Source organism: Mus pahari, chromosome 10, assembly GCF_900095145.1.
Source record: "Mus pahari chromosome 10, PAHARI_EIJ_v1.1, whole genome shotgun sequence".
In the NCBI taxonomy this organism is placed as follows: domain Eukaryota; kingdom Metazoa; phylum Chordata; class Mammalia; order Rodentia; family Muridae; genus Mus; species Mus pahari.
In genome coordinates this window covers 103,239,500-103,251,248 of record NC_034599.1, presented here as the reverse complement: position 1 = coordinate 103,251,248, position 11,749 = coordinate 103,239,500, and the positions used below count along the sequence as shown (strand labels likewise).

The window sequence follows — 11,749 nt, the reverse complement described above, 5'->3', positions numbered from 1 at the left end:
TTTATGCTGAGAATCATTTATTGAAGAAACAAATCAATGAATTTGATCCAAGTATTTTCTATTACCAAGATGTTCTTCTCAAGGCGCTGTTCTCTTTTAACACTTGCTAAGGCTTCATACACACTAGTGTACTCTACCACTGAACTCCAGACCCTGTCTCCCAAATTGGGTATCTTTGAAGAGTCAGTCATGCTCCACGTGGCTCTCTGAGAACTCAGTAACATTTATCAGTGTTCAGACTCATCCGAGGAGTGTTCCTGTAAAAGAAATGTTTGCTTAGAGGAACTGAGGTCAGCGAGATTAAGAGAAAAGCCAATGCATTGGTAACCACACATACCCACAGTCCAGCAGAAGGGTGCTGAACAGCGGACTGAGACCAACTAGAGACATTCTGATCTCATTGTAGAATAAAAAGAAAATAGATGTGAGCAGAGAGGAAAGCAAAGGATGTGGGTCCACTCCAGCAGAGGGGAAGTAGAAGCATTAAATTAGAGATGTGTGGCACACTGGGATAGAACAAGGGCTTCGTGAAGTACGGAATGGGAAACTGATACCCACATTTAGCCCCAGCCATTTCTAGCTCAGGGTTTGAAGTAAGTCACATGGCCTCTCCAGACCTCTGCTTCTTTGACTATGAGATGTAGCTAAGAGCTATGACTTTAAAGATCCCGTGAGGGATCTGGGAAAGGAGCTAGCAGTAAAGGGGGTGGTGCTAGGCAGGAAACAGGGCTGGGGATAGGTTATAAGGGCCAGCCCTTCTCCTGCTGTATGATACATAGAACCTGTGCAAGGCTGTGAGGTGGAAGGGCCAGTCTCCTTTGCTTCACCATGTGATAACCACTGTCTGTCGTAGACATGTATGTCACTTTGCAAAGCCGAGAACTATCTTTGTAGTTTTCAAGGTTTGGAAATACTGGTCCATAAGATACATATGAACTTAATTTGTTGCACTGTCTAAAACCTGATTGTTCTCCACAATGACTTTTAAGTCCTCCCTGCTCTTAGCCATGATGAGACTACTGTCCTCTTGTCTCCACCAGCACTGGATAAATCCCAGCCTTTCCCAGTGTAGCTGGTAAATTGGAATGCCATTATTGTTTCAATTTGAATTTGTCCAGTTATTTAAGAACATTTGAACCAGCTTTCATGTTAATTAGCTCAGGATCAACCAAGAACACATTCTGTCACTGATTTTTGTTTTAGAAACAAGGTCTTACAGTGGAGGCAAGGCCAGTCCCCAAATTACAATCCTGCTGTAGCCTCCCAGGTGCTAGCATATAGATCTGACTTTTCTCTTTTTTCTGTAAAACTAGTCTTTGCCTATTTTTATGTCAGTTTTTTTGAATATTAAGATACAAGTGAGCTGGGCGTGGTGGCGCACGCCTTTAATCCCAGCACTTGGGAGGCAGAGGCAGGCGGATTTCTGAGTTCGAGGCCAGCCTGGCCTACAGAGTGAGTTCCAGGACAGCCAGGGCTACACAGAGAAACCCTGTCTCCAAAAATCAAAAACCAAAACCAACCAACCAAACAAACAAACAAAACCAACCAACCAACCAACCAACCAACCAACCAAACAACCCCCCCAAAGATACAAGTGCATGGCTTTGGTCCCAGCACTCTAGAGGCAGAGGCAGGTGGTTCTCTGTGAGTTCAAGGTCAATCTGGTCTACATAGAGAGTTCCAGGACTCTGTCTCAAAAAAACAAACAAGCAAGCAAGCAAACACCCCAAGGGGATAGAGGGTTGTTAAAAGGAAGGAGGAAGAGATACCTATTCTTGTTTTCTGCCTGAGATATGGGAAGTTAGAATAATAACATTTCCTTCCAGGTTCTGCCAGCTATCTACTAACTTACTTGCAGTGTTCTTCACGTACCAGAGATCTGACATCAGCTGGAATAATCATAGGAATAAAATATTTTCTAACAGTTTTAGAGAAAACTAACATAGTCTTAATGTTTAACAAAAAAATTTAGGAGAATGGATTGTTACTCTGTTGAGTCATAACATTTTCATTTCTTGCTTTACTATTTTTTAAAAAAAGATTTGTTTATTAATTACTATATATAAGTACACTGTAGATGTCTTCACATGCACCAGAAGAGGGTGTCAGATCTCATCACGGGTGGTTTTGAGCCACCATGTGGTTGCAGGGAATTGAACTCAGGACCTTTGGAAGAGCAGTCAGTGCTCTTACAGGTTGAGCCATATCTCCAACCCCTCTTGCTTTACTCTTAAAAATGAAAAAGGAAAAGAGACTTTACTTACACATGGCCCATCATGCACTTTAATTACAGTTCTGTCTTCATATCTGGAAAAAATTAGGAAATCATTATTTGTTTGATTTTTATTTTTTGAGACAGTTACTGTGTCTAACTGTCGCTGTCCTGAAACTCAGTCTGTAGACCAGGCTGTCCTGAACTCAGAGATAGCCTGCTTTTTGCCTCCTGAGTGCTGGGACCAAAGGTGTGCACTACCACTGGCTGTATTGAAATGATTATTTTTGTTTTGTGGTATGCCATAAACCATAACCCACCAATTCTTTCTTGGTAGTCTTCAACAAAGTAAAGAGAGAAATATTTTGTTAATAACACTGAATATATATATGATGCATTTATTTTATGTGTGTATGTGGTTTGCCTGCGTGTGTGTCTGTGTTAGAAGTGGGTGAGTTTGGGCAGCTTACAACAGCCTGTGATTCTAGCTCCAGGGGATCCGATGACCTTTTCTGGCTTCCAAGGGCTCCTGAACAGGGTTTCTCTGTATAGCCTTGGCTGTCTTCGAACTCACTTTGTAGACCAGGCTGGCCTTGAACTCAGAAATCTGCCTGCCTCTGCCTCCCGAGTGCTGGGATTAAAGGCATGCACCACCACCGCCCGGCAATTTTAAGTCTTTTACTCGGGAGCTAAAGGATAGATAGAGTTGGGTAGACCACCCTCCATAAAATTACTGCTATACTGTAAAGTTCATTTGTGATCTCAGGACAACTGTTAAGACAATATTTAATTTCTTTAATTAATTTATTTTCATTTTTCTAGATAGGGTTTCTTTGTACAGTCCTGGTTGTCGTACAACTTAGTATGTAGACCAGGCTGGCTTCAAATTCAGAGATCTGCCTGCCTCTGCCTCCCAAATGCTGGGATTAAAGGTGTGCACCACCACCACCACCACCACCGAGTGAATATACTTTATTGTAATTATTTTTGGTTTTGTTTGTTTGTCTTAGATGGGTGTACTGTGCAGCTTTGGCAGGCCTAGAGACCTTGCTGTGTATACCAGACTGGCTTCCAGCTCACAGACATCTGTCTGTGTCTGTCTCCTGAGTAACGGGATCACACATGTACACCATAATTACTTTTGAATTGTTGAAGATATTGAACACAGGGCCTCACATATAACAAGAAAGAGTTCTACTTCTGAGCTATAGCTACAACTCAAGAAAACAGTTTTATGTTTATTTAGTATTTATATGTGTGTGTGTGTGATGTATGTGTGTGCTGTCTTCTCGTGCGTGCGTGCAGGTGCCTGCTTCAGTGTGTCCATGTGGAGAGCCTGCTGTATCCTCTCTTACTTTATTTTCTTGAGATAGGGTCTCTCACTGACCCCAGACTTCGGCTGGTGCTGACGAGCCACAGTGTTCCTCCTGCCTCTGTCCCCAGCACTGGGGCTGCAGGCAAGCAGCCGTGGATGCCTTTCTCAGGTGGCTATTGGGAATTTGAACTCTGTCCTTCATACTGGTCCCACAAACATGGTCCCACTGAGCCATCTCCTCAATCCCTAATTTTTTAAATATAGTAAAAGTGAGTTTGTATATAACAGTGCCTCTTGGTCTCTTGTTCTATGAGTATTAGCTGCTGCAGTAGGCAATTATCTATGCCAGTCACTGAGGCTGATATAAAAATTTACCTCATAGCTGGACATGGTAGTATATGCCTTTAATCCCAGCACTCAGGAGGCAGAAGCAAGTGGATCTCTATGAGTTCACAAGGCTAGCCTGGTCTACAGAGTGACTCCAAGACATCCAAGACTGGTTACATTGAGAAATCCTGTCTCGAAAAACAAAACAAAATTACCTCACAACTCTTATGGACTCTAGTGTAAGTTTTAGTGTTTGTACAACCAAGGACATCAAACAAAGTTCATTCCTACTTGACCAAACATCTCTCATACTAACCAAGAAGATATTCTTTTTCTTAAAAAAGATGAAGACAAGGAGGGAGAGACGTTTGACCTAGCCATATGTGATGTGCAGACTTCTGTGCCTTGGATCAGAGTTGGGTATTTTGCAGTTGTTTCCAAAAACTAAATCTCACAGGCCCCAAACTAAACTGCTAACAGGATGAACATTAAAAAACAAAACAAAACTGGGGGGGGGGAGGATAATCTTGATTTAAAGGCCAATAAACCATTAGTTGGGTAAATCTATCACCCAGCTTCCTCCTCTTCCCCATCATCCTCCTCCACTTCTCTTCATTCCTCCATTTATGCCCATCCCCCTCCTCCTCTTTAAGGCATGTTTTAATGACATATTTTGTGTGCATGTGTGAGCATGTGTTTGTATACATGTGTGTGGTGTGGTTTGTGTGTGGAGGTCAGGAATTTAGGGCTGTCCTAACATGTGAGTGTGTGCATGTGTAAGTATGTGTTTGTGTACATGTGTGTGGTGTGGTGTGTGTGTAGGTCAGGAATTTAGGGTTGTCCTTCTACCATGTGAGTCCCTAGGATCAAATACCATGTCATCAGGCTTGGTGTCAAGTGCAGTTACATCCCGAGCCATCTCACCAGCCCATCTCTGCTTCATTAGGCTGTTCTGTAGCCTGGTGAACCAACAGGGTCACATGGTCTGAATGCTGTGCCTGCTTGCTACTGAGTTCCCTCCATTTGGTCACTGTCCATGCCAGACACGTGCTCTGACCTCTGTGACTTTCTGTTTCTGCATTATTAGAACAGGATCCCATTCCACTTTGGGGTTCAAGAGTAGAGAGGGGACTAATGGAAAAGCAGGTAATGGAGGGTTGTGTGAAGGACACTCTAATGGGAGTTGGCTGAGGGAAGGAATAATAAAATGCAGACTCACAGAATTCCGGAGCAGAGATGGCACTCGCCCTCATAGGTCACTTGGTTACTGCCACATATAGGCTCACTGACCTTGAAGTAGCTAAGTATCCAACATATCTGTATATTCTTGATGCACAAGGCCTGAAGTGAGACAGAGAACACGGCTTCATTCATCCCCCCAGGCCCATTGGCCTGGTGGTAGCAGGAATGAGGATGGAGTAAGGAACACTAGACCAGGAGTTCAGAAGACAGGCTTCAGACCCTCCACATCTATCCTGGTTTTTACCATTGTTACTTATATAACTATGTGCATTTCCTCGCCTCCCACCTCTTTCTTATCAGAAAGTCAGTCTCTGTTCCACAATGCCAAGGTGTCATTGTTACAGTATAGAAAGTAAAAGCTGGGAAATGTCTTTCCAGACAGGCATTTCTGGAGCTGAGGGATGGCTCAGCACTTGTTGCTCTTTCAGAGGAATGGAGTTCCAGCTCCTGTACCAGATGGCTTACAACTGCCCGTAATTCTAGTTCCAGGGGATCTTCTGGCTTCTGTGCATGCCAGTGTACATTTGGTGTGCACTCATATAGACTCACATAAGTTAAGATAAAGTTTTAAGAGAAAAGGAAGGGAATTTCTTCCTTTTTCTTTTTGTTGCTTCCTCTTCTACTTTTTTTTCTCTGTGTAGCCCTGGTTGCCCTGGAACGCACTCTGTAGACCAGGCTGCCTCAAACTCAGAGGCCTTCCCTGTGCTGGGATTAAAGGAATGGGTAGTTTTCTACTTTTTAATATTTCTACTTTTTTTTGAGACAGAGTCTCTCTATGTAGCCCTAGCTGTCCTGGAACTTACTATGTAGATGAGGCTGGCCGTAGACTCACATAGAACTTTCTATCTGTGTCTCCCTAGTGCTAGAACTAACACGAGACAGCATGCCTGGTAAAAACTGGAATTTCTTATAAGCATGGGTGAGTGACTTACAATCTGTACTGTCTTAAATACCAGTATACTCACACTTACCGCAGCACAGTTAAGAGGAAGGGTTGACAGAATGCATCTTGGGGTTTGGGTGTGAGGGTGATGCATAAATATCCTGGTTATCACTGTGGAAATAATATTCCCACCAGCATGGGACCAACCTGGATTTGAGCCACGACCTTCTCATGCATTTAATGGTGGATCTCACAGGTAGCTTGCAGACTGGAGTAATGTGTAGGAAGAGCTCCAAGGGGCAACTACATGAGCCTCACTCACTTAGGCTCTCTTATGATTATGGTGTTCCCAGGCAAGTCACTCCTGTTCGCCACCTTCAGAAGGACCTGGGAGGGAAGCTGGCTCTCTCTCTGTTCCTGTTCTTGGAACCTAGGAAGTAGAGCTCACCTTTGTCTTTTGTAGGAGCTCCTCGGTCATGTGAAAGCTCATAGGAAGAACGAAATCTGGAAGATGGAGAATACACAGAAGTTACTGCCCTGCCTATGACCTCAGGGAAAAGAGTAGGTGAAGGGGGCCCTGCTTGTCATTCAGGAGCATCCCTTCCCATCATTAGAGTCCAGGGGTTCCCTTTTAGCACAAGCTGACCTCTACAGGAACAAACAGGAGTGAAACAGAAATCTGGTCCATCCACTTCTTGGGGAAATAACTTAGAAAATTCATAGGTTTTAATTTTTTTGTCATTTTTAAAGTTCCTTTAAAAAAATTGGTATATATCATTTTATGTGGTACTGGGTTTCATAAAGACACTTTTACATAAATATAAACTATTTTTTGATGCTGCCGAGGTGGCTCAGCAGTTAAGAGTACTTACTGCTCTTGTAGAAGACCAAGGTTCAGTTCCCAGCACCCAAACATTGGCTCACAATCACTCACAACTCCAGAGTCTTTTTCTTGTTCTGGAAGCAGTGAATCACAAACAGTCCACATGTGTGCATGCCAGCAAAGCACTTGTGCACATGAGATACGCCTTAAAGGAAAGTTCTTTGGCAATCCTCCCTGTACTCTGCACATATCCCTTTTCTTACCCTGACAACCAGGCCCTTTTATTCTGCTAGACAGCTGGCCCGTATCTTCCTTCCTTCCTTCCTTTTTTTTTTTTTTTTTAAAGATTTTATTTGTTGTATGTATATGAGTACACTGGTGTGTCAGACCCACCAGAAGAAGGCATCATATCCCATTACAGATGGTTATGAGCCACCATGTGGTTGCTGGGATTTGAACTCAGGACCTCTGGAAGAGCAGTCAGTGCTCTTAACCACTGAGCAATCTCTCCAGCCCTCTGCCTGTCTTTCTTTAGGGTCTGTGTAGTCTAGGCTGGCTTTGGGATTACTGTATAAGTCCAGGATGATCTTGAACTTCTGAGCCTGCTTCCTCTACCTCCTGCTGGCTTCTAATAACGTGCTAGTATTACAGATGTGTGCCTGTGTCCAGTTATGTGGTGCTAGGGATGGAGCCCAGGGCTTTGTGCATGTTAGGCAAGCACTCTTCTGAGCACCCTCAACCATCCCTGCCACTTGTATTTGTATTAGTTGGTTAAGAAAATATATTTTAGGTTATAAATTATCTGTAATACTAATATTGAGATACCTTAAAGGATGTTGAGTTTCACTAGTCTACATGTAAGTAATTATAGAAGAATCATACATAATTAATTATAGTTGAGTCATATAACTTCAAGTCATCGAACAGCAGGATCTCTCTACATAGCCCTGGCTGTCCTGGAATTCACTCTGTAGACCAGGCTGGTCTCAAGCTCAAATTCACAGAGATCCACCTGCCCCTGCCTCTGAAGTGTTGGGATTAAAGGTGTGGACAACCATGTCTGACATCTACACAGTCTTAATGTACTTTCTTCTTGAGTAATTTATGAAAATACTTATTTATACTTGGCATGGGTCATGCTATCACTGTATCTTCTACCATTGTTGTGTCCTACTGTGAGTCTGGGGACATTACTGCCATGTAAGCTATCTAGCTTAAGTTTGCAGCACAGTAAATATTTCTTGGATATGTAATAAGCTAATTCTGTGCCCCGGGAAACTGTTAGGGTATTAAAGATCTTGGGAGCAATATAGATGATGCCTTATGTAATTTAAGCTGTTACGAAGCAAACATTCTCTCAGAATTGAGAAAAATAATTCCTATTGATGATAAATGTTCTGTTTCAGACAAGACATCTGGCAAATGGGCCACACGGGTAGCTGCCACTGATGTGGCAAATGCTGAGAAAAAAGTCTAAATGGGAAAGAATGTGTGGGGCAGGGCCCCAGAGCCTCTACAGTTAACTGTGGATGCTGTATTTGCTAAACACTGTCATTCATTAGCCAGAAGAATAGTCTCCCACAGAGCCTACTGAAGTTCTTTTTGTGCTTGAGATATGTACAGAGAATCCAACTCCCAGTTTTGATACCAGTAACACTGTGAGAATCTTTTCTTTCTCTGGATTTCTGCTTCATTTGTAAAATGAGCAGTTAAGGATCAAATAAATCTAAATGGTGACTGGGGGTATGGCTAAATGGTACAATGCTTAGGCAATATGCACAAGGTATTCAATCTCCAGCACTGTGAATGAGTAAACGAACGAATGAATCTAATGGCATTTACATCTCTAGTATCCCCATAGATTAGATATACTGCAGAAAATATGGATAGAGCAAAAAGTTGTAACTCACCAACTGCAAAGGAAGTCCACACTGAGCTGGCTAGAACAAGGACGGCAACAGAGAAGATCACCTTCATGGTGACAGATCTGTGGAAGGAAGCAGTTATTTGCCCTCTGGCTTTATTTGCTTTCAGCTGTGGAAGACACTCCTGACTGAAGGAGCCTCAGCTCAGTGTTAAAGACGTCAGTGAATGTTATCAGCCCTCTTTTGGAGGGCAGCAGCTTTATCTCTGCTGACCCGGCAGTGTAGAGAAAAGTAGCCTTTCCTGTTCTCCCTCTCCGTTCTCTGGGGGAGAAATTCCTTCTGTGATAACCATCTGCAGAATCAGTGTTCCTGCAACAGACACGAGTCACAGGTTGTTCTCTTCAGTAATTTCTCTAACTCCTACATAAGAGCAACCCCCAGAAGCTAAGAAGCAAGGTTGGTGCATTTAGACACTTTCCCAGAATTCTGGATTTAATGGATTAGGCCTTTGTCTTAGTTTCACAGGTGGTGCTGTCTGAGTGCTGAGTTTTACAGCTTGGATGGTATTGCCGTCATAGGCTCAGTTGTGCTTAGGTCTCAGGGCCGACTAAGTCTGAGGTCCTCTTACAGTGGCTTGAATAGGAATGGCACCCATAGGCTCATAGATTTGAATGCTCTGTCATCAGCGAGTGGCATTACTTGAGAAAGATGAAGAGGTATGGCCTTGTTGGAGGAAGGGAATGGTTTTGGGGTTTCAAGAGTTCAAGTCAAGGGCTGGTGAGATGGCTCAGCGGTTAAGAGCACCGACTGCTCTTCCAAAGGTCCTGAGTTCAAATCCCAGCAACCACATGGTGGCTCACAACCATCCGTAACAAAAATCTGACGCCCTCTTCTGGAGTGTCTGAAGACAACTACAGAGTACACACATATAATAAATAAATAAATAAATAAATAAATAAATAAATAAATCTTTAAAAAAAAAAAAAAAAAAAAGAGTTCAAGTCAGGCCCAGTGTTGCACTCTTTCTGCTGCCAGAATCCTGTGTAGAGTTCTAAGCTACTTCTTCAGCACCATGTCTTCCTGCATGCTGCCATGCTTCCCACCATGATGAAGATGAACTGATCTGTAAGCAAGCCCAACTAAATATTTTCTCTTCTAAGAGTTGCCTTGGTCATCTTGTCTTTTCACAGCAACAGAACAGTGAGCAGGCCAATATTCTTGGGAATACTTTCACGGGACAGCATAACTGATTCAGCAGCTCACCCCAGTGTATGGCTACCCCAGTGTATGGCTACTGAATGCCACTTGAGCTTCATTTTCTCATTCTTCCTAGTCACTCACCCACTTTTTTTTCTGTGCCCCAAATCACATCCAAACCACTACTGCAGCTTATGCTCATTTGTTTGCTTTGAGACAGGGTCTCACTCTAGCCCAGGCTAACCTTAGATTCACTTTGTAGTTCAGGCTGTCCTGTCAGTGTAGGATTAGAGGCATGCATCCAATCTCCAGATCTCATGCCGGCTTTTTCCTATGTCTCCCCAGAAATTTATCTGATCAAATTCTTTAAGCCCAACTCTGTGTGTGAGCACAGATGTTTGTTTTATGCTTTCTGTGGTTTTAGACATGCTTTCTGTAGTGATCTGTAAAAGCAACAAGACACCAAACGGCTTTTTTGTTTTCCATTCTCAGTGGTGCTTTAAGAGGTCGCGTGCCGATAGGTACGTAGAGTAGCAGCCCAGGCTCTCTGTTGATTCCGTGCTGGTTAAAAGGAGTGACACATGACTTTAGGGAAGAGGACTTCTAAAGACTAGGGAAGACTGTCACTAGCGTTCAGCACTGGCAGATTGTAACCAGCAGCAAAAGCTCTGAGAGGCACACCGGGAACAGCCACCTCCTCCTACCCAAACCATAGACTCCATCCTATAAATAGCCATTTCCTGCTGGTTTTTTAAGACAGGGTTTCTCTGTGTAGCCCTGGCTGTCCTGGAACTCACTCTGTAGACCAGGCTGGCCTCAAACTCAGAAATCTGCCTGTCTCTGCCTCCCGAGTGCTGGGATTAAAGGAGTGCGCCACCACTGCCCAGCTAAGTTGATTTTTTATGGAACTGATTTCTGAGGGAAATTCTTAGTTATCTGAAGCCCCTTTTGTAGCAGAGAAGAAGAGACTGAAAACTGTTTTCAGTCCCTACATTCAGTCCCCACATACAGTCCCCAGAGGGAAAGAACTGTGGAGACCGCGGCCTCATAGCCATCTGGAGCTGGTTACAGGACTCAGACACAGCTCCTGATCTTGGGAAGAGACTTTCAGATACATTGCTTCTGGCTGAATAAGGAATGTGCCATTGTGCATAGCTGTGACTTTTTATAGATTCTTAAAAAAATATTCTTTAATCTTTTTTTTACAGTCTAGTCATTATAGATTATTAAGGCTATATATGTCTCATTGTTTGACAACAAAAGAAAGAAAATTATTTTTAAAGCAAAATTAATTAAAAAAAAAAACCAGAAAAGGTTAATAATATTTGTGAAATGAAGGAATAGGTGCCCAGAGTTTTTCAATATGTTTTAAAGTTGCAGTTACTTCTGGGGTGGGACCTGAAAGTCAAAAGATAGTAAGAAGCAGAAAGGGACAGAATCCCAGATACTCACTGGCACACTCTTAAGCTTTGGTAACGTGTGTTAATAGTACCCGACGAAATTTCCAAAATGAAAGCCAGAGAGTTGGTAGCAAGAGCTCACTGGCAGGACTGAAACGGCTACGGAGCAATCCATTCTTATTTTCTGGAAAGTGATCTGTCTGGATAACTTCAGCCCATGACTTTCCCTGAATAAAAATAAATAATAAAACTCCCTTTCATTCTCAGAAAATTACAAATTGGTTATGCATGTTACCTGCTGTGACTCCCACAGTTGCTCTGAGAAACTGGCTGGCTGGAAGTCTTTAGCTGGTGAGGAAATAGGAAGACTCACAGGAAGCAGTGCATCTCAGGACAGTGCCTGGCCCTGGAAGCAGCGAGCTTTGAAGTTCAAAATAATAAACACAAGCCAGGGCTGTAGTGATGCCCTTGGTCTCAGCACTCAA

The 11,749-nt window shown here is 43.1% G+C and overlaps 1 protein-coding gene across 1 annotated transcript; it reads right to left on the bottom strand.

Annotated features, from left to right (window-relative positions):
- On the bottom strand, positions 1 to 8,964 carry Spink8 (serine peptidase inhibitor, Kazal type 8 (putative)). Its single transcript, XM_021208034.2, has 5 exons — positions 8,713 to 8,964; positions 6,428 to 6,483; positions 5,074 to 5,195; positions 2,265 to 2,307; positions 1 to 257 (listed from the first exon to the last, which is right to left on the bottom strand). Exons 1-5 carry the CDS (start codon positions 8,777 to 8,779, stop codon positions 228 to 230), a joined length of 318 nt encoding a protein of 105 aa, XP_021063693.1. The 5' UTR covers positions 8,780 to 8,964; the 3' UTR covers positions 1 to 227.
- Positions 8,965 to 11,749: the final 2,785 nt, after the last annotated feature.

Coding starts and splice junctions, on each gene's coding strand:
- Spink8 (XM_021208034.2), bottom strand. CDS start 8,779: ATGAAGGTGATCTTCTCTGTTGCCGTCCTTGTTCTAGCCAGCTCAGTG. Junction 2,308..5,073: donor CATCTCTGCTCCGGAATTCT/GTGAGTCTGCAT, acceptor AATTTTTTCCAG/ATATGAAGACAGAACTGTAA. Junction 258..2,264: donor AAGTGCATGATGGGCCATGT/GTAAGTAAAGTC, acceptor TTTCTTTTACAG/GAACACTCCTCGGATGAGTC.